Source organism: Mauremys mutica, chromosome 7 (assembly GCF_020497125.1).
Source record: "Mauremys mutica isolate MM-2020 ecotype Southern chromosome 7, ASM2049712v1, whole genome shotgun sequence".
NCBI classification, from domain to species: Eukaryota; Metazoa; Chordata; order Testudines; family Geoemydidae; genus Mauremys; species Mauremys mutica.
The window spans coordinates 52080538-52103688 of NC_059078.1; the positions used below are offsets into that span (position 1 = coordinate 52080538).

General features: G+C 47.4%; 1 protein-coding gene and 1 long non-coding RNA gene across 3 annotated transcripts in view; one reads left to right on the plus strand and one right to left on the minus strand.

Annotated features, from left to right (window-relative positions):
* The window catches only part of LOC123373904, a 36004-nt gene extending 33799 nt beyond the window's left edge, over positions 1–2205 (minus strand). The window contains exon 1 of the long non-coding RNA XR_006580933.1: positions 2121–2205. This is a non-coding gene — a long non-coding RNA (uncharacterized LOC123373904). The remainder of the gene's footprint in view (positions 1–2120) is intronic.
* The window catches only part of BSN (bassoon presynaptic cytomatrix protein), a 463396-nt gene that overhangs the window by 353210 nt on the left and 87035 nt on the right, over positions 1–23151 (plus strand). For both annotated transcript variants that reach the window (XM_045023161.1, XM_045023160.1), the window contains exon 4: positions 20361–20801. In XM_045023161.1, coding sequence (XP_044879096.1) covers positions 20361–20801 — 441 coding nt within the window. The remainder of the gene's footprint in view (positions 1–20360; positions 20802–23151) is intronic.

Genomic DNA, 23151 nt, shown 5'->3' on the forward strand with positions numbered 1-23151 from the left:
CTTCCCACACTTCTGTGGGTAGGTTCTTGTGACACTTTATGCACCTTAGGGGATGCTCTGATGGATTGCACCTCCTTTGTTGCCAGTTCCATAGAGACCTCAATGTCAACAGCCTTCTGTAAGGTAAGCTGAGCCTCTGTCAATAGGCGCTTCCATATAGCTTCACTGTGCAGGCCACACACTAACCTGTCACGTAGGGCATCATTTAGTATCTCCTTAAATTCACAGTGTTCTGCAAGCTTTCTCAAAGTTGCTACAAATTGTACAACTGTTCATCTTCTTTCTGGTCTTTTTTGTGGAACCTATATCTTTCAGCAATGCTCAGTATATACATGCCACTGCACTATAGTCTCCTCAAAAGGTTCCAGTGGCCCTGTAAGTGTAGCCATGATTTTAGTTTCAGTTTGCACAGTCAGCAGCAAAAAGGTTTTTTTTGTATCTTAACTTCTACTTCCTTCTGTTGCTGGGGCAGCACAGATATCCCACCCTCGTCACCACGTTGTTATATCCTTGGGGGCAACAGTTTTAGGAAGAAATCACTGGAGACACAGAGAGCTGTAAACCTTAAAAGCAGCAATTTATTGCCACACACTGAACTAACCAAAAACCAGCCAAAACTGGCTGGGCTATCCCCTAATAATCTAACTCAGTTGCCATAACAACAACAAGATTCTATTACCACAACAACCAAATACACAACCTTTTGTGCATCTGTTTGTCTATTTCTATCACTCCCATCACCATGGTAACCTTCTCCATTTCAGAGGGTTATTTTTACTCCCAATTCCTGCTGCACCATCAGTCTCCTGGGGTCACAGCTTACTCCTTAGGGGGAGCAGGCTATAATCATGTGAACTAATGGAGCTTCTTGAAAAGCCAACTCCTCAGCAGCGTTAATTGCCCCATTCTCTGACGTTAACCAGAGTATCAGCAACTGGGGCCAGTTAGAAACGAAATCCAAACAAGAGCTGCAGTGTCTTCCTTATGGGGTGCCATGCAGAGAGGGAGTTCATCATGCTTCCCAGTGCCTTCTGCAGCAGAGCAAGGGGTGCTGCTGACCTTGGGCTCCAAAGGGAATCTTGCTGAGGGTTCTGGCAAGATGCACCATAGGACTCCAGCAGGATTTAGTGCTCAGCCCTGGAAGATTTTTTAATTTGGTGGCCTCAGGCCTCAGTCCTCAGCTCTGGGAGTCCTGTGGGTTTATCGTGGTGCATTTCTGGAGCTGGGAGCAAATGTAAGTAGCCAGTGAATTGGACTCCTGTATATGGAAAAGGTCAGGGCTTGTGTGCAGCCTAGTGCCTCCTTTCCAAGAACATTTGAGGACAGAAAGAACTGACCCAAGAAATAGGGCAGCCAGACTCAGGCTTACTCTTGCAAGTGGGATGATACAAGCAAATCCCATCCTACCCCCAGCATCCTCTACTGCTTTGCTGGCTGTAAGGTCTCTCTCTTTCTCTCACACACACTTTCACAAACACACACCCACACACCCACACAGCCCCCAGGCTGTTGTAGCAGTGGTAGTGAGTACACTGAGGATTGGCAGCCCAGAGAGCTTTGAAATCTTAAACTGACAAAGGGAAATGCCATTTAATGTAGACATCTGTAGCGTAACAGGTCTGGAGGCAATGAACCATCACAGAGAAATCTAGTTAAATGGCATCATCATGCCACATCTTGGCTAGCAAAGAGTTTGTGGGGTCATAGGGTGTGGAAGTCGTCCTCCCAGTTTAGAGCTGTCATTAAAGGCAAGAACCACTGAGGCTGAAACCTTTGGAGAAGAGTTCTCCTCCTGCCTCTAGGAGAATGGAGAGGATGCCACTTGTGGCCAGCTACACCTAGCCACATTCACACAAAGAGGTCCCTCACCCAGCTGTCATTCCCACACGTCTCCACCGTATCTTCATTGTGAGAGGTATGGCCACTTTGTGCTCATGCCGTGGGCTTCTTTCAGTGGAGACATCCCACTCCCCTTGGAACTTTTGGCCTCCCCTTTGAGCACCCCACATTGTGATACATCCTCCCTGCATAAGACTCTCCCTTAATTTACCAATCCTCCCTCCACACACACAAACACACCACAAGGACATCCAGCCCCAATACTTGTGTCCTCCACTTACTGGTCACATCCCCGCCTGAGTCACCAACTCCCCCTTCCACTCTCCATGCTGCTCCTAGGAAGGAATACAGGCTTGTAAATGGAAGCAAAATGTATTTCATAGAATCATAGAATCATAGAATTCAAGATCAGAAGGGACCATTATGATCATCTAGTCTGACCTCCTGCAAGATGCAGGCCACATAAGCTGATCCACCCACTCCTGAAATAATTCTCTCCCTTGACTCTGCTGTTGAATGCTCCAAATCATGATTTAAAGACTTCTAGTAGCAGATAATCCACCAGCAAGCGACCCCTGCCCCATGCTTCGGAGGAAGGCGAAAAACCTCCAGGGCCACTGCCAATCTACCCTGGAGGAAAATTCCTTCCCGACCCCAAATATGGCGATCAGCTGAACCCCGAGCATGCAGGCAAGACTCTCCAGCCAGACCCTCTGGAAAAAGGCTAACAATATCCTATCATTGACCCTTTGTACTAATTACCATTGTGGCACGTTATTGACCTATTGACTAAACCCGTTATCCTATCATACCATCCCCTCCATAAACTTATCTAGCTTAATCTTAAAGTCATGGAGGTCCTTCGCCCCCACTGTTTCCCTCGGTAGGCTGTTCCAGAATTGCACTCCTCTGATGGTTAGAAACCTTCGTCTAATTTCAAGCCTAAATTTCCTGACTGACAATTTATATCCGTTTGTCCTCGTGTCCACATTAGCACTGAGCTGAAATAATTCCTCTCCTTCCCTGGTATTTATCCCTCTGATATATTTAAAGAGTGCAATCATATCTCCTCTTATCCTTCTTTTGGTTAAGGAAAACAAACCGAGCTCCTCAAGTCTCCTTTCATACGACAGGCTTTCCATTCCTCGGATCATTCTAGTGGCCCTTCTTTGTACCCGTTCCAGTTTGAATTCATCCTTCTTAAACATGGGAGACCAAAACTGCACACAATACTCCAAATGAGGTCTCACCAACGCCTTATATAACGGGACTAGCACCTCCTTATCTCTACTAGAAATACCTCGCCTAATGCATCCCAAGACCGCATTAGCTTTTTTAGCGGCCACATCACATTGCCTACTCATAGTCATCCTACGATCAACCAGGACTCCTAGGTCCTTCTCCTCCTCCGTTACTTCCAACTGGTGCGTCCCCAGCTTATAACTAAAATTCTTGTTAGTCATCCCTAAATGCATAACCTTACACTTCTCACTATTGTATTTCATCCTGTTACTAATACTCCAGTTTATAAGGTCATCCAAATCTCCCTGGAGGATATCCCGATCCTTTTCCGAATTGGCAATACCTCCCAACTTTGTGTCATCCGCAAACTTTATCAGCCCACTCCTACTTTTGGTTCCGAGGTCAGCGATAAATAGATTGAATAAAATCGGACCCAAAACCAAACCTTGAGGAACTCCACTGGTAACCCCCCTCCAACCCGACAGATCACCCTTCAATACGACCCTCTGCAGTCTCCCCTTTAACCAGCTCCTTATCCACCTCTGGATTTTCATTTCGATCCCCATCTTTTCCAATTTAACCACTAATTCCTCATGCGGTACCGTATCAAACGCCTTGCTGAAATCAAGATATATTAGATCCACCGCATTTCCCTTGTCTAAAAAATCTGTTACTTTCTCAAAGAAGGAGATCAGGTTGGTTTGGCACGATCTACCTTTCGTAAAACCATGCTGTAATTTGTCCCAGTTGCCATCGGCCTCAAGGTCCATAACCACTCTCTCCTTTAAAAATTTTTCCATGACTTTGCATACTACAGATGTTAAACTAACAGGCCTGTAGTTACCCGGGTCACTTTTTTTCCCCTTCTTGAATATAGGAACTATATTAGCTAATCTCCAGTCAAACGGTACAACCCCCGAGTTTAGAGATTTATTAAAAATCATCGCTAACGGGCTTGCAATTTCACTCGCCAGTTCCCTTAATATTCTAGGATGAAGATTATCCGGGCCCCCCGATTTACTTCCGTTAAGCTGTTCAAGTTTGGCTTCCACCTCAGATACCGTAATGTCTACCCCCATATTTTCATTCCCATCAGTCCCTCTATCACTATTCCTTAGCCCTTCATTAGCCTCATTAAAGACCGAGGCAAAATATTCGTTCAGATATTGTGCCATGCCAAGATTATCCCTAATCTCCACTCCATTTAAAGTTTTAAGCGGTCCCACTTCTTCCTTCTTGGTTTTCTTCCTATTTATATGGCTAAAAAACCTTTTGCTATTGGTTTTAATCCCCTTCGCTAGGTCCATCTCCACCCGGCTCTTTGCCTTTCTCACTGCTTCCCTACACCCTCTGACCTCAATAAGGTAGGTTTCTTTGCTGATCCCTCCCATTTTCCACTCCTTGTACGCTTTCTGTTTTTTCTTAATCACTCCTCTAAGACGCTTGCTCATCCAGCTCGGTCTAAAACTGCTACCTACGAACCGTTTTCCCTTTCTTGGGATACATGCCTCTGACAGCTCCTGCAACTTCAACCTGAAATAACCCTAGGCGTCATCCGCCTTTAGATCCCTAAATATGTTAGTCCAATCCACTTCCCTAACTAGTCGCCTCAATTTAGTAAAGTTAGCCCTTTTGAAATCGTAAACCTTAGTCTCAGATGCAATTTTGTTTATCCTTCCATTTATTTTGAAACGAATTAGCTCATGATCACTCGAGCCAAGGTTGTCCCCTACAACTATTTCCTCAACAAGGTCCTCGTTACTTACCAAAATCAGATCTAAAATGGCATTTGTGTGACTAAGAACACAATGCTGCTTCCATTTCCTCCTCCCTGTAGGCAGAGCAGAGAGAAAAGATAAAATACCATTGTATGCTAGAGCAGTGTTTCTCCACAACCGGTCTGTGGACCGATGCGGGTCCCTGGCAGCCTCCTTGCCAGTCCCTGAGATTTCCTTGACACCGAATAGTAATATTTAAAATGTAAAGTTTTTTTTGTACTTGCATTTTACATCACTGGAGTCATTCAATTATTCCTGAACACTAACAAATAAATAAACAAACCAACTGGGTTGACATCAGTTGCCATGGTGTTGATATCAGAACCGGCCAGAGGAGTGGGCGACCACTCAGGGCACTGTGGTTGGAGGGGACGTGTGGCAAGCAGGGCCAGGGCCTGGTGTGTCTTGGGGCCAGGGCGGCGCTGAGGCCTGGTGAGTAAGGGGGGCAGCAGGAGCAGAGCTGGAGGCTACAACCTGCCCCGGCTGGGCGCTCCAGCAGCCCCATAAGTCATTGCAGGAGCACACCAGGTCTGGAGTGAGGAGCCCTGGTGCCAGAGGCAAGTGTGCGTGGTTCTCCCTCTTTGGACTGGCCTGGCCACTCCACCCAGGGGCTGTGCATGGCTGGAGCGGGGCAGTGTGGTGGGGGGTGACAGCTGCTCCTCCAGGGCCCTTGGCGTGAAGTTAAGTGTTGAGTTGGCCTCCCTTCCCTACAGCCCTGGTGCTCTGTGTGTGTGCCAGACACAGGGCTGCATGCCCAGGCTCTCCCCTTTCTTTCTTCCCTCCCCTCTTTAGTCTCTCACTGAGCGCTGGGCTTCATCTTCTCCTGCCTGGTGACTCTGGAGGAGACAGGTCCCAACGGGACCCTGGGGTAGAGACCAGAGCTCTTTGTCCTTCTGACACCTCAGGACCTAGGCTCCCCCAGCCTCCCTGGCAAGTGCCCAGTGAGCAGAGGCACCATTTGGGGAGCATCCCCCTGAGTTTCATACTATAGCACAGTGCAACCAGTAAATGAACCACTGCTCTGCTCTCTCAACAGTGGAACCGGAAGACCTTAGTTATGGAAATTTATGTTGGCAAATCTACTGTAATATTTTCTTTCCAATTATCACTTTAAAATTTTTTCGTCTTTCCTTTTTATTAAGCTAGTGCCAAAACTAATTTCTTCTCTAATTTGTTAGTTACTCCATGTTTTAGAAGAATGTTTGAGGGGAAACTCAACTACTTTAGACTTCATAACTTTTTAATGAGTAATGAGATATACAAAATTAAGAGTGCATATGTTTGCTTGCGTCTAATTTTTCAGAAGGTAATATAAATGAAAGTTAAAAAGTACTGTATGTAGGTGTTTGAGGGTGATTGGTGTGACATTGAAAGGACAATGATATGGAGCAAAATATTCTGCATGAATTTTATTTCTGGATAAAGTTATTATTTCTTTTATTAAGGTTCCAAAAGTGATATAAGAAAGTAAATGCAAAGTAATGCACACTGGAAAACATAATCCCAACTATACATACAACATGATGGAGTCTAAATTAGCTGTTTCCACTCAAGAAAGAGATCCGGGAGTCTCTGTGGATAGTTCTCTGAAAACATCCACTCAATGTGCAGCGGTAGTCAAAAAAAGCGAACAGAATGTTAGGAACCATTAGGGGAAATGGAGGGGTGTGAGCACTTTAACCAAGTGCAGTTTGAATTGTGCCTAGAGTATCAGTAAGGAAATCAGTGTCATTCACTGCACAGGCACTGTGGCTTTGTCTTGATTAGGATCAAAAGGTGTGTTGTTAGAAAGTGTTAGCTGCTATAGTCTAACAAACACATTCTAAGTCTAGTGTAGACAAGGCAGGGGTTAAAGTCTACAAGAAAATATAAAATCATTGCTGAAAAGGTTTGTAGATAACACAAAGATTGGTGAGGGGCTGTAAATAATGATGGTAGTCACTGATACAGAATGATATGATAGATTACCTGGTAAAAAGGGTGCCATCACATAGCATGCAGCCTTATACAAGCCAAAGCAAGGTCATGCATTTAGGAGCAAAGAGTGTAGGCCGTACTTATGTCAGATGGGGGCTGCATCCTGGAAATCAGTGACTGAAAAGGACATTGCGGTCATGGTGGTAACCAAGTGAAGTTGAGCTCCCAGCACAGTGCTGTGGCTAAGAGGGCTAACATGACTGTAGATGTATAAGGCAGGGAATGTTAAGGAGTAGGGTGTGATATTTCCTCTGCACACAGCACTGGTGAGACCATTCGTGGTTACTGGGTACAGCTCTGTTAGCCACACTTTTAAAAAGCTATTGCAAAATTGGAGAGGGTCCAGAGAAAAAGCACAACCGTTTTTTGAGAGCTGGAAAATACGCCTTCCAGTGAGAGACCAAAGGAGCTCAGTCAGTCCTATCAAAGAGACAATTGAAAGACAACTTGGTTATACGTACCTCTACATGGCAGCTGGGCATATAATTTTCAGCTCATGTGGATGAAACTGTGCTAGCTGTTCTCTAGCTAGTTGGTTAAACATATATGTGAGGAGGATGCAGTGGTATGGCTTCAGCATTGGCTGCACAAGCATGTACCAGGGGAATCAGGTGGGTTTGTGCAGCGTCTGCTAAAGCCTGTGTCCGTCATGGCATTCTCTCTGCTACTGTTAGCTAGCTAGCTAGAGTTCAGCTGGCACAGGTCCGTCTCCATGCACTGCCATCACATCCCAGCTGCATCAGAGACATACCCTGTGAGCCATAGGTAACTACACAGGAGTCGTTAATCTAATAGGCAGAAGGCACACTAAGAAGTTATGGATGTTGAAGACAGAAAAATTCAAATTGGAAATAAGATATAGGTTTTTAAGAGTGAGGACAACTGACCAGGAGCAGCTCCCCAGGGATGTGATGGGTTCTCCATTGCTTTGAGTCTTTGAGTCACGACTGGGTGTCTTTCTAAGAGAGAGAGAGAGAGACCATAGTTCAACCACAGGTTGACGGGCTGAATGCAGGAATCACAAGGGGAAATACATGATCTGTGTGATGCAGGAGGTCAAACTAGATAAGCATGATGGTCCCTTCTGCTCTTAAAAAGCTATGGGTCTCTAAGCCCAGAAGCAGTTTTTCCCTGGACCTAATAAGTGCAGGATGCTCCCTTTTAGGTGTTTCGCCAACACCAGTTCTGGCTTCAGTTTGAAATAGGGTGACCAAATAGCAAGTGTGAAAAATTGGGATGAGGGAGGAGGGGTACTAGGGTTCTAGACAAAGCCCCTACTATCGGGATGTCTGGTCATCCTAGTCTGAGGCATGGGTGGTTCCAGGTCTTTCTCAGGAGTGGGTCCCAGTTACTCCCCTCCACCCCCATTTCCCAATGGGTAAATAATAGCAAGCAGGTTGTGCAGCCTGGGTGGGTAACCTGATATGAGCTCCTGGAAAGAGAAATGCCTGGCCTCCTTGCTCTGATCAGGAGATAACTTGCTGGAGTCTGTTTGCAAAGGAGTCATTGTAGGAACCATGGCACCCTGCACTGGTCAGAAGAAAGAAGAACATTTTCTTACCCAAAGCCCCAGGGGACCCTCTGCTACTTCCCCCTTCTCTTCCCAAGCACAGAGTCCCACTCTGCATCCACCAATCTCCAGCCGAGGATGCTATGTCTATAATGCATCTGAGAGTGAGCATCCCAGTCCAGGCCCAGAGACTTATGCCTGCGGGGCTAGGGTGCTGTGCTCCCCCTGCCCCACATAGCTGCCCCTCAGGCTAGAGAGCCCCAAGCTCCAACCAAGTCCCAGTGTCAGCACTGTCTACCCAGTTATTTCTAGCGCTGTAATCTGTGTGCCCTGGCAGGGAGGCTCGCTCCCAGGTGCAGTGTAGACACACCCTATGAAGGCTGGGTGAGATTTCTGTGGAGCACCCTTCCTCAGTAGTGTGTTGGAGGACGCTGCTAGTGATGTGAGTTGTTCCCTCCTCCTTCCATCAGGCCTAAGAGCACGTGCCCATCAGAGTGCTCCCAGCCCCAGACCGAGTAAATCTGGGGGTCTCTTCTCCCCACTCTCTTCCTGCTTTGGCAAGATCCCCTTAAAGATCCAGACAATCCCCAGCACCCGTCTCCTCAGCCACAGCTAAACGCATCAGCCATAAAGTGGCAGAAGAGCTGACTGAGGGGGCAGCTTCTCAGTGAGTTGGCTGTTAGAACTGCAATGCAGTTACACTGTGGATTAACAGCTCATTGATCGCCCTATGAGTGAAGCCAGCCAGCACTGAGCACCCCTTCTGTCACTCACATCCAGGCTGAGGGAGCCCAGGGCTTAGGGACAGAGCTTGGGTCTGTCTGTGGATTTGTTTGACATAGACTTCGATTAAGGAGGGTGGTACAGACAGATATGCCAGCCTGTGAAGGGGTATATCAACCCCCTCACTGGATAATCAGCTGTTTTGGACCCGCAAAGCCCATCCACTTTTTAAGATGGGTATAGTTTGGGGGCAGGGGGCCACTTTGCCCCCCCCCCAAATTGCAAGCCTTGGGCAGGCGTGGAGCAGTGCAGGCAGGGGTGCATTTTGTGGCGGGGAGCTGACAAGATGATCAGCTCCCATGCCGCAAAGCACAGCCTGTGGCACCAGCCTCTTCCCAGTGCAGGGGCTGAGGTGAGCCTTAGCCCCGCCACTCCCTGCTCCTCCTTTTTCCCCATGGCCCCACCCCCTGGCCAGCCCAGAATCCAGGGCCAGGCCATGTAAGAGCTGCCCAGGGAGCCCAGGCTGCTGTAGGCAACCCCAGACCCTCCACCTGCCCTGGGTGGGAGCCTGGGGGGCCCAAGAGCAACCCCCGGCCCATATCCCTGCCCCCGGGGAAACACAGAGGGTAGGGAGCGACTCAGGGGACACACTTGGAGATATGGAGTCCTGAGCCCTGTGACTGGGCGACTAGCCTTGAAGAGCCCTAGCTTGGAACCCAGTGGATTAGGGTGGTACTGGGTTCCCCTCCCCTTCCCATGCTTGTCGCTGGGCAATACCACCAGCCCATGGACTCTTACCACTGAGCAGCACTGCCGCCATGAGGGGCAGCCCCATGGACTCTTACTGCTGAGCAGCACTGCCGCCACAAGGGGCGGCCCTATGGACTCTTACCGCTGGGCAGCACTGCTGCCATGAGGGGCGGCCCCATGGATTCTTATCACTGGGCAGCAGTTTCGCCACGAGGGGCGGCCCCATGGACTCTTACCACTGGGCAGCACTGCCACCATGAGGAGCGGCCCCATGGACTCTTACTGCTGAGCAGCACTGCCGCCACAAGGGGCAGCCCAATGGACTCTTACCACTGGGCAGCACTGCCACCATGAGGAGCGGCCCCATGGACTCTTACCACTGGGCAGCAGTGCCGCCACGAGGGGTGGCCTCATTGGATTCTCACCGCAAGACAACGTGGCCGCTGAAGCGAGCAGCCCCTTTTTGGACAATTGTTTTGGGGGCCTACCACCACCAGAGACAAGGACGACAGCTTGGATTGTTGCTGCTAGGCACCCCCTGTGACCCAACCTGAGCGCCTTCTCACACTGTGATGCTGTGACAAGCTGTAAAACTCTCCAGATCCTGCACTCACACAGCCATCCACAGGCAGAGACACACTCAGCTGAGTTACATGAATGCTTTCACCAGCCACTCATGATCCAACAACAGAGAGGTTCCATCTAATTCCCCCCAACTCCCCAGCCTTGCACCCCAGAACTGTACTGTCTTGCTCGGGTCAGAAGCCTGACCAGTGCAAGTTTATTATCCGGTCTGCCGCTCCCTCAAGGTGGAGAGGACATGCACCAGCTCCTGTTCCTGACCATATTTCCCTTTGCACTTCAGTGACACACTGTTTTAATTAAAAAATATAAAACAGATTTATTAACTACAGAAAGATAGATTTTAAGTGATTATAAGTAATAGCATACAGATCTAAGTTGGTTACCTAGGAAATAAAACAAATTCACAATCTGAGTTCTATAAACTAGACAGGATTTAAATCAAGCAGTGTCTCACTCAGATAGATGAAATATAGATCCTTAATACACAGGTTGGAACTCCTTTCCAGCCTGGGACCACCTCCCCAGTTCAGTCTTTGTTCTCCAGATGTGTGTACAGGTGTTGAGTTGTGGGGGAAGAGAGGCCAAGCAATGATATCACTTCCCCCTTTTATAGCTTCTTCCAGCTTGCTGGAAACATCGTTTGCTATGATGTGCATCAAGCAGTGTCCATTGTGTACATGCTATCTCTGAGGTCTCCATTGTACACAGTTCCTGGGACAGTCCTTGTGAGTGTGTGGATTCCCCTTAATGGGCAATCAACACTGTCTGGCCTCTACATTGTTGTACTTGAAAGGCTGGTTGTGGGTGTTTCCAACCTCACAACATATTCCAGTAACATGCACATAACAAAACTTCATAACTCCACATACAATGATAGCACATACAATCCAACAGATATTAATGTTCAACAGATCAAGACTTTTAGAATAACACCACCCATTCATTCATATGGTGAATATGGGAATGCCAGGGTATTTCTTTGGGGTACAGAGTGTCACACCCCACTGCAACTTTAGAGGGGCAGTTCCTTGGACCCCCCACTGGTCCCTGACACAGCCCTGCCATGAGCAGCTCTGGCTGTGTGAGAATCCTGGGTTCGTTCATTTCTCCCGAAGTCTTGGCAGCTCAAACTCGGAGCTTAAACGCTCAAGGAGAGATTCTTCAGCAAAGCATGATCATTCTCAGCTGCTTGCTGCAAAGTGCGATGCACAAACACCAGCCTTCTGCCATCTCATCCCCTTTGGATACGGAGTCTGAGGTGGCATCCTCCAGTGTGTCGGGACAGCACAGTCACCCCTTCCACCCTGTGCCATTCCCATTGGGAACAGATTCCCCTGGCTCCTTGTTATTTCCTGCCAGGTCCACTTCCTCAGCTGCAATCCTCACAGTGCTTCTCAGTCATGGAAGTAAGCTTAGCTGCCCGGCTCAGCAAAGTGGGGCAGAATTCCTAGGATCTGTGCCATGTGATCTGTGGCTGAGCCCAGCACAGCAGAACACGCATCAGCAGGTTGTCTTTGCTCTATCTTGCGGCAACACCCTTGCATGAGCAGGGAAACAGACATCCGTGTATTCCCAGGACACAAGCTGAATTCTGCAGCAGGGGGTGAATTTCCAAAGGCTATGTCTACACTGCATTCCTTACAGTGGCACCGCTGTGCTGCTACAGAGGTGCCCCTGTAAGGTCTCCCATGTAGCCGCTCTTTGCTGGCAGGAGAGAGCTCTCCTGCAAGCAAAATAAAACCACTTCCAATGAGGGGCAGTAGCTTTGATGGAAGGAGAGCCTCTCCCACTGACAAAGCGCTGTCTATCCCATCACTTTTCATTGGTAAAACTTGTGTCAGTCAGGGGAGTGGTTTTTTTCACTCCCCTGACCGATAAAAGTTTTACCAACAAAAGTGCAGTGTAGACATAGCCTAAGTCTCATTACCTCCCAGACCATAGCAATTGGGCTCAGTACTCAGGCAGGGGAGGGATCTTCCAGAGGATATGCCACCCCATGCTTCAGAAAAGCAGGAGCACCTCTCAGCACAAATGAGAAGAGAAACAGATGGGAAAGTCACTTGGCATCATGCTTTGTGCTTCCTACCATTGGGATGAGCAAAATGGGAAGAAATTTCTATCAAGCGTGCAAATTTGCAAATGTGTGTGTCAGAGAACATGACAAGCAAATCTACCTGCTTATTCAGAATGAGGGAGGGTGGCCCCCCGCTGGAGGAGGGTCATGGGAAGTGGATATAATAGGCCAGGGAAGGCTTAGCCACTCCACACCTGAAGCCACCCTTCCCTGAGATCCCCACCGCCTCCTCCAATGCGCTCTGGGGCCAGCGGCTTGGAGGGTGCCTTCGGGGGCAGGAGGAGCTAGCACTGGGGGAGCCGGCGGCTCAGCCCGGCACTGGTGGGGGGCAGTGGCTTGGCCAGGAGAGGGACTTCAGAGCCGGGAGGGGCTGGCGCCCAGGGAACCAACCCGGTGCTGGACAGGCCTGGTGCTTGGGGGCGGGGGGGGGTTGGGGGTTCGACCCGACGCTGGGGCCGGCCCGGCACTCGGGGAGGCTAGAGGCTTGGCCTGGTGCTCATGGGGGGGAAGGGTCAAGGGGGCCAGCGAAGGAGGGTCAGCCCAATGTGGCGGGGGTGGGCAAGTGGGCTGGAGCTCTTCCAGTCATGGGGGCCAATCAGGGCTTCTCTTTTTACGGGGGTGGAGAGGTTCGGGGCTCTGGCATGCAGGGGGGTGGGGCCTTGGGCAGAAGGGGTGGGGCTGGTGGGCTAGTCTCCCCAAAGTTGGGGTTCACTCACCACCCATGAGGAGGGTACATGTCAGGGGAGGAAATGTAGCTGGTTTTCAGATGTGACACGTGTGATGCATGCCACAGGATCCTGCAGCCTCTGTGCGTAGCAGAGAGGAGAGAGGATTCAGCTCTAATCCTTATAAAGGTTCTTTTTCGAGGCTGCTGGAAGCAGACAGACCCTGTGGCTCCCTCTGGCTGCCCAGCTCCCTGACTAACACTGCCTGGGTGCCTAGTGTCCCTAAATCCTAACCTGTCCCTCCTGCTAGCATCACTACAGACCCTAGGCTTTCAGTGTCATTACACAGGCTCCCTGTGAGATAGCTGGCCTCTCTTGCTTAATACTCTGTAAATGGACACCTCTTGGCTTTCCCATGAGTGCACGGCTTTCAGCAGACACATGACTGTGCCCTGGATAGTGATTGTCCTGGCTGTAGCCGAGAGCAGTGTGATTTCAAGAAAGCAAGTACCAGAGAGCTGTGACACACTTGGAAGCCAAAATGAAGCATCTGGAATTAATAAATGGTTAGGATTAGCTCCAGGTATGAAGGGAGCTATTGACCAATTGATGTATTTGAGCAAGGTGTGTCTGCAAGCACCTCTCCTAGCCCATCCAGGCATTTGTGCTGGGAAAGGAACCAGAGAGAGAATAAGTTGTGACACCTCATCTCCATCTCTAGGTCTGCAGACACATCCAGCATTCAGTGCAAGAGCCTCTCAGAAGAGTGGTCTCTCATTAAGGCAAAATTCCTTTAAATAAGTGACTTGTTCCCCAGATGCAACAGCAAGGTCTGAATCAGACAAACCAGCAAATGCTGGTTATTTTCCAAAAGCTGCCCCTGAGCTGCACAAGCAGACTGGTAAGTTGTAAATTTTTGTAATCTGTAAATTGCACTTTCACAATAAAGCGATTGCACTTCAGTACTTGTCTGAGGTAAACTGAAAAATACTATATCTTGCGTTTATCATTTTTATAGTGCAAATATTTGAAATAAAAAAAATATACAGTGAGTACTGTACACTTCGTATTCTGTGTTGTAATTGAAATCAATATATTTGAAAATGTAGAAAACTTCCAAAAATATTTAAATAAATGGCATTCTGTTATTCTTTAACAGTGCAATTACAGTTATGATTAATCATAGGTTTTTTTTATTTCATGAGTAATCGTGATTAATTTTTAAATCATATGACAGCCCTAGTTAAAACTCAAAGAAAACACAGCATTTGAAAGTATGAAAATGTACTGCTAAGGTCTTCAAACAACCTTATCTGTGCCCTGCAGACATAAGAACAGCAGTACTTGGTCAGCTCAGTGGTTCATCTAGCCAGTATCCAGTCTCTGACAGTAGCCAGAGGGAATGAACAGAACAGGACAGTGTTGAACGATTCATCCCATCATCCAGTCTCAGTTTCTAGCAGTTGGAGGTTTAGTGACACCCAGAGCACAATACAAAGTGTACAGTGCTCACTTTATATTATTATATTTGATTACAAATATTTGCACTGTAAAATGATAGACAAAAGAAATAGTATTTTTCAATTGAACCTCATACAAGTACTGTAGTGCAATCTCTTTATCATAGAATCATAGAAGATTAGGGTTGGAAGATACCAGGAGGTCATCTAGTCCAACCCCCTGCTCAAAGCAGGACCAACACCAACTAAATCATCCCAGCCAGGGCTTTGTCAAGTTGGGCCTTAAAAACCTCTAAGGATGAAGATTCCACCACCTCCCTAGGTAACCTATTCCAGGGCTTCACCACCACCCTCCTAGTGAAATAGTGTTTCCTAATTTCCAACCTAGACCTCCCACACTGCAATTTGAGACCATTGCTTCTTGTTCTGTCATCTGCCACCACTGAGAACAGCCTAGCTCCATCCTCTTTGGAACCTCCCTTCAGGTAGTTGAAGCCTGCTATCAAATCCCCCCTCACTCTTCTCTTCTGCAGACTAAACAAGCCCAGTTCCCTCAGCATCTCCTCGTAAGTCATGTGCCCCAGCCCCCTGATCATTTTTGTTGCCCTCTGCTGGACTCTCTCCAATTTGTCCACATCCTTTCTGTAGTTGGGGGCCCAAAACTGGACGCAATACTCCAGATGTGGCCTCATCAGTGCCGAATAGAGGGGAATAATCACTTCACTTGATCTGCTGGCAATGCTCCTACTAATGCAGTTCAATATGCCATTAGCCTTCTTGGCAACAAGGACACACTGTTGACTCATATCCAGCTTCTCATCCACTATAATCCCCAGGTCCTTTTCTGCAGAACTGCTGCCTAGCCACTCGGTCCCTAGTCTGTAGGAGTGCCTGGGATTCTTCTATCGTAAGTGCAGGACTCTGCACTTATCCTTGTTGAACCTCATCAGATTTATTTTGTCCCAATCCTCCAATTTCTCTAGCTCCCTCTGTATCCTATCCCTACCTTCCAGTGTATCTACCACTCCTCCCGGTTTAGTGTCATCTGCAAACTTGCTGAGGGTGTAATCCATGCCATCCTCCAGATCATTAATGAAGATATTGAACAAAACCGGCCCCAGGACCGACCCCTGGGGCACTCCACTTGATACCGGCTGCCAACTAGACATGGAGCCATTGATCACTACCCGTTGAGCCCGACAGTCTAGTCAGCTTTCGATCCACCTTATAGTCCATTCATCGAATCCATACTTTTTTAACTTGCTGACAAGAATACCGTGGGAAACAACTATTGTGAAATAATAATTACAATTATCGTGAAAGTGTAACTTACAAATTTAGATTTTTTTTTGTTACATAACTTCACTCAAAAACAAAACAACGTAAAACTTTAAAGACTACAAGTCCACTCAGTCCTACTTCTTGTTCAGCCAATTGCTAAGACAAACAAGTTTGTTTACATTTATGGGAGATACTGCTGCCTGCTTCTTATTTACAATGTCACCTGAAAGTGAGAACAGGCGTTCGCATGGCACTTTTGTAGCCAGCGTTGCAATGTATTTACGTGCCAGATATGCTAAACATTCATATGCCCCTTCATGCTTCGGCCACCATTCCAGAGGACATGCTTCTATGCAGCTGATGCTCATTAAAAAAACAGTGTGTTAATTAAATTTGTTACTGAACTCTTTGGGGGAGAATGGTATGTCTCCTGTTCTGTTTTTCCTGCATTCTGCCATATATTTCATGTTATAGCAGTCTTGGATGATAACCCAGCACATGTTCATTTTAAGAATACTTTCACTGCAGACTTGACAAAACGCAAAGAAGGTACCAATGTGAGATTTCTAAAAATAGCTACAGCACCTGACCCAAGGTTTAAGAATCTGAAGTGCCATCCAAAATCTGAGTGGGATGAGGTGTGGAGCTTGCTTTCAGAAGTCTTAAAAGAGCAACACTCAGATGCGGAAACTACAGAACCTGAACCACCAAAAATAAAATCAACCTTCTGATGAAAATGAACATGTGTCAGTCTTCTCTGCTTTGGATCATTATCAGAATCCATCATCAGGATGGATGCATGTCCTCTGGAATGGTGGTTGAAGCATGAAGAGACATATGAATCTTCAGCACATCTGGCACATAAATATCTTGCAATGCCGGTTACAACAGTGCCATGCACCTGTTCTCACTTTCAGGTGACATTGTAAACAAGAAGTGGGCAGCATTATCTCCTGCAAATTGTAACCAAACGTGTTTGTCTGGGCGATTGGCTGAAGTAGGACTGAGTGGACTTAAAGTTGTACATTGTTTTATTTTTGAATGTAGGTATTTTTTGTACATAATTCTACATTTGAAAGTTCAACTTTCATGATAAAGAGATTGCACTACAGCACTTGTATTAGGTGAATTGAAAAATACTATTTCTTTTGTTTTTTATAATGCAAATATTTGTAATAAAAATAAATATAAAATGATCACTGTACACTTTGTATTCTGTGTTGTAACTGAAACCAATATATTTGAAAATGTATGTTACGGCTTTAAACGGTCCGAGGTACTCTGCAAGGACGAGACCGACTTTACACTGAGAGTAACTGGTTTTTTTAATGAAGGTTACCGTGACACACCCGCAACGGGGACTCCGCTCGTTGCTGTTACTAAAGCGGGGAACCCAGCACCCTGCAACTTGAGCCTGGTTCGAAGTCCAAGGACCAGTATAAACCGGGCTCCTATTTATTACACTAATAGCAAAGCAGCACAGACATAACAAAGCAAGGCTATTTGCTCTTTAGAGCTGCTTCCCATGGCCCACTGCCAGGGACTTTTTACATAGCGGTTTTAACCGGTTATGCTTGGCTAAAGCTGGGGCATTGTGACCCGTAGTAACCGGAGCTGAGAAAGCGAACTCAGGGAAATGCCTAGCTAGTCCGTAACAATTTTTTCCGCAACTCCCTGCTCTCCTACAATGTAGAAAACAGCCACAAATATTTTTAAAATGTCATTCTATTATTGTTTAACAGCATGATTAATCGCACGATTAATCAAGATTAATTTTTTAATCGCTTGACAGCCCTAGTAATTTTGTTTTGTCTGCAAATTTTGTCCCCCCTCTCCCGTACAGATCCTTGGGGGATCCCACTATTTACCCTCTCCATTGTGAAAACTGAGCATTTTGTTATACCCTTTGTTTCCTATTTTTAACCAGTTACTGATCTATGAAGGAACCCTCCCTCTTATCCCATGACTGCTTACTTTGCTTAAGAGACTTCGGTGAGGGACTTTGTCAAAGGCTTTCTGAAAGTCCAAGCACTCTATATCCACTGGATCACCATTGTCCACGTGCTTGTTCACACCTCAAAGAATTCTAATGGATTGGTGAGGCATGATTTCCCTTTACAAAATCCAAGCTGACTCTTCCCCAACAAATCATAGCCATCTATGTGTCTGATAATTCTGTTCTTTAAGAACACAAGAACGGCTATACTGGGTAAGACAAAAGGTCCATCTAGCCCAATATCCTGTTTTCCAACAGAGGCCAATGCCAAGTGCCCCAGAGGGAATGAACAGAACAGGTAATCATTAAGTGATCCATTCCCTGTCGCCCATTCCCAGTTTCTGGCAACTGAGGCTAGGGACACCAACCCTGCCTATCCTGGCTAATAGCCACTGATGGACATATCCTCCATGAATTTATCTAGTTCTTTTTTGAACCCTGTTATAGTCTTGGCCTTCACAACATCCTCTGACAAAAGAGTTCCATGGGATGACAGTGCATTGTGTGAAGAAATACTTCCTTTTATTTGTTTTAAACCTGCTTTACTATAGTTTCAACCAATTTGCCTGATACTGAAATTAGGCTTACCAGCCTCTAATTGTCAGGATCAACCTCTGGAGCTTTTCTTAAAAATAGAAGTTACATTAGCTGTCCTCCGGTCATCTGAAGCTGATCTAAGCCATAGGTTACAACCACAGTTAGTAGTTCTGTAATTTCATATTTGAGTTCCTTGAGAATTCTTGGGTGAATACCATCTGATCCTGGTGACTTCTTACTGTTTAATGTATCACTTTTAGGGCTGTTGATTAATTGCAGTTAACTCACATGATTATCTCAAAAAATTAATCACAATTTAAAAAATGAATCGCAATTAATCACATTTTAATTGCACTGTTAAACAATAGAATACCAATTGAAAAGTATTCAATAATGATTATTAAATATCCTTAATAGTCACTTAAAATCTATCTTTTTCTAGTTAATAAACTTGATTTATTGCTTCATTTTGATTGAAGTGTTTGGGAAACCTCTACTTGAGATAACAAATGCTGGTACATAATCATTCCAAGTGTTGGAATGGCAGACTGTCTATGAGATTATACGGTCCAGGGGTCTACTGAGCAGTATAAAATATAAATAGAAATCCTCAAAACGTAACATTAATACCAATTTTTTTTATCACAGCTGGGTGTTTACAAGCATCTTTATGATACCATGGCCTCTGTTTAGATAGTATAGTTTGAGGTTAGTTTGTTCATTACCCATGGTGTCCTTTGACTCTCTCCCATGTAATTAGTCACTGGCTTTTCTTTCCCTCCTGTTTCCCTTTGTGTGGGCTCTTAATTTAATCATGCTTTTGGCATTTTGGTGCCTCAGGGTTTGGCAAGATCGGTGTTCAGGGGGATCCTGCACATTGGCTGGCCCTTTGGGGAGTGGTCTCCCCACCCCAGGACTGTACATATGCAGAAAATCCAGCTCCCATTTTGAGGTTACCCTCTGTTTCCCCATCCCAGCACTGAGTCCTTCCCTGCCCCCTAGAGGGCTGTGATCTGTGCTCTCTGGGCACCCTTTGATCAGATGCACCTTTTCCCAGAAACTTTCCCATAACTGCTCTCTGTGTCTCACCAGCCTGGGGGAAAACACCTCCTTCTCTGTCAGTTGGATCATTTGTATTCTGGCAAACTACCACCTGGCAATTTCCTGGACTCAACTCCTCTGTTATCACAGGCATTGGAGCTGCATCTTGATTTAAAGAGACACAGTTACTTTCCAAAAACTTATCAGAAATAGCATCCTGAAAAATTGGGACCTGGATTGGAGTACCTTCCACCACCCCTTTGTCTGTCCCTGAGAAATCAGCTGTGTGACTGCTCCCCTCCAGGATGTCAGGTACACAGTTCCTTCTCAAAACCTGGGTCACAGGCTGAGTGCCTGGGTGCACAGATGCTGCCCCAGCCATCCTCCTAGTGTCCTGGGCATCCTGCCCCAAGTGACCAGTGATGAGACATTCCTGTACCCCACTATTCCTTCCATAGTTTTCTCCTCTGGGCCCCCACCTAAGACACATTTTCTCTGTGCTCCCTAGGAAGGGTTCTGTCTCTTGTTCACTGCAGCTAACAAGTGGGACAGTTTCCTTCATCACTGACAACACCTCTCCTGTTTCTGTGCCTGAGGGCATGTTGCTTCTGCTGGAAAGGAGCTAGTCTCAGCCCCTCCCATACTTGGAAGCACCCTGCTTCCCTGTGTAACAGAGTCACAGGAATCCTCACCCACCTCAGTGGTTTCTGAGATTCCCTGCCCCTTCTCTGGGCTCTCTGGGACACATTTCTCTCTGCTCCCTAGAGCTGGTTTTGCCTCTGGTTCAGCTGCAACCTGAATTCTCTGCCCCTCTGAACCCTGGCAGAACTACACACACCACAGAGACCAGCAGTGCAAAGCTCACTAACTTAGGGATGGTATTTTCTTTCACTGTTTTGCAGAAAAATGAATGGCTGTGTTTGAACTGCCAAACTCAGAGGCTGCTAGAAGGAAGCCTAGGAGACCCTGCTCCAATGCCACTACCTACTCCAAAGCAGCAGCCAACAGGATCCCCCCGACACCAACCAGGGGGAGCCGGTCAGCATAGAGGAGGCCCTCAGCCTGTAACAGCTCAAAAGTCAGAAACATCCACTCCCCAGGACAGGCAGCTCGTCCAAGGAAAACATCTCAGGACTTCAGAGCAGAGCAAGCTACAGGCCATGGTGCAAGAGAGCAAGCCCCCTGCCCCCTCAGAAGAAAAGCCACTGACAAAACTTCCTGGTGAGGCTCCAAAAGTTCCTGAAAGTGCATTGCCAAAGGGGAAAAGCATGGCTATGAAGGCAGAAGCAGAGAGCAAAGCAAGCAAGGCAGTCACTGAGGCTCAGCAAGTGAGAGAGCAGGAGGTAAGCACTCCTTCCACCTCACCCCTACCTCCCACTGGGCTGGCTTGTTCCTGCCAGGGTATAACATTGCCTTGTACTCAGAGCAGGCAGCGCCCCCTCTCACCTTAGGGAAAGGTCTGGGATGGCGGCATTAGCTAGTAGTCTGCAGGGGCAGGGGCAGGGGCACAGAAAGAACATGGTAGCCTCAGAAAAACAGGGGCTTGGCCTTCAGGTCTGACCCAGTAGAGAGCTGGAGAAAGCATGTATAAATGAGTGCACTGGGGAAGCGATGTCCCACAGCCTGTCAGAAATGTGTCATGTACATATCTGTCTAATGCTTTGATTCTAATCCCAATTTCTCTGTCAGCTCTTTGGGAATCACTGCACAATCCATTCTAGCAGGCAGTGTCCTTCAGACACCGAGCCTAAACAGCCGGGAGAGTCAGCAACAGGCTGCAGAGAAGGGAAATGTCTTAGAGTGACTTTACAGGCTGCTTCCCATCTCACTTAGATGGTTCCCCCAGTGTAACTCCACTGACCTTAGCAGGGGTTGGGGAATTGGGCCCAATGTCTCAACAGTGAAAGAATTCCAGGTAAATGAAGTTATACAAATGAAAGAGTCACTAGCAGCTGCTGTATAGGGAGCTGAATGATGGGCCAGAGGGCAGGTCAGTACCAGACCAGGAGGATACTGAAGACCGAAGGCGGGAGTAAGTCCCTGGGAGCACTGAACCCCCAAGAGCCATGTGGAATTGGCTGCAGAGCTGTCTGGGAAGGGCAGATGGTCTGTGTGGTGCCAAATGGGCTGAAGGGCTAAGCTCTCATTTCTGAGAGCAGGAGACTAGTCTGGCTGCAGCCACCTCCTGGAGCAGGGATTTTGGAAGAACACAGGAAGGGAATTGCAGTCATAGAAGTGGGAAATGATACCAGCACAGAGGGGGGCGACTAAGGGTATCAGCTGAGCCTGCTCAGGGAGGGGTAAACTCCAGGAGGATTCTAGACAGCTGTGACTTACCAATAGGAAGATCTGGGGACGCCAGGATTTCTGGCCTGGGTAGGGTGACCAGACAGCAAATGTGAAAAATCGTGATGGGGTGGGGGGTAATAGGAGCCTATATAAGAAAAAGACCCAAAAATCGGGACTGTCCCTATAAAATCGGGACATCTGGTTACCCTAGGCCTGCGTGTGAGTTAAGAGCTGGGCTAAGGAGAATGACAGAGATATCCTTGTCACTGAACTTATTACCTGGAAGGAGCAATACAGTCTTTGGTCCTGAGGCTGATGGTGCTAGCCCTGCTGTGAATCAGGAGTAACGCCAATGGGGTCAGAGCACTTACATGGTGTAAAACTGGAACAGTGGAGCCCCTGGAAGCACTCACTGGAAAGTTGTGCTAGTGCTGGCAGGAGATGAAGCGGGGCAAAGAATGGGTCAGAGGAGGTGTGGCGCTAGGTGTCGTCCCCACAGAGGTGCCCCAGCATGAGACAATAGCTGGAGGTGAGAGCCCGGGACTGGGACCTGATGCACTTCCTAATGGCAGGGTCAGGCCAGGCATGAATGTACTGCTGACAGCTGCATGCTGAGCAGCACGGAAAGCTGCATGAGCTGGTGCGCAGTTACATGTGCCTGCTGCTTCCCCAGGCAGCATTCCAGAGCCATCTCCTGGGCAAACACTAAGGAAAGAAGGAAGATCCAGGGAACTACAGGCCAGTCAGTCTCACCTCAGTCCCTGGAAAAATCATGGAACAGGTCCTCAAGGAATCAATCCTGAACCACTTAAAGGAAGGGAAAGTGATCAGGAACAGTCAGCATGGATTCACCAAGGGCAAGTCATGCCTGACTAACCTAATTGCCTTCTATGATGAGATAACCAGCTCTGTGGATGAGGGGAAAGCAGTGGATGTGCTATTTCTGGACTTTAGCAAAGCTTTTGATACAGTCTCCCACAGTATTCTTGCCAGCAAGTTAAAGAAGTATGAGCTGGATGAATGGACGGTAAGGTGGATAGAAAACTGGCTAGATGGTCGGGCTCAACGGGTAGTGATCAATGGTTCCATGTCTAGTTGGCAGCCGGTATCAAGTGGAGTGCCCCAAGGATCGGTGCTGGGGCCGGTTTTATTCAATATCTTCATTAACGATCTGGAGGATGGTGTGGACTGCACCCTTAGCAAGTTTGCAGATGACACTAAACTGGGAGGAGTGGTTGATACGCTGGAGGGTAGGAATAGGATACAGAGGGACCTAGACAAATTAGAGGATTGGGCCAAAAGAAATATGATGAGTCCAGTGGAGGGCAACAAAAATGATTAGGGGGCTGGAGCACATGACTTATGAGGAGAGGCTGAGGGAACTGGGATTGTTTAGTCTGCAGA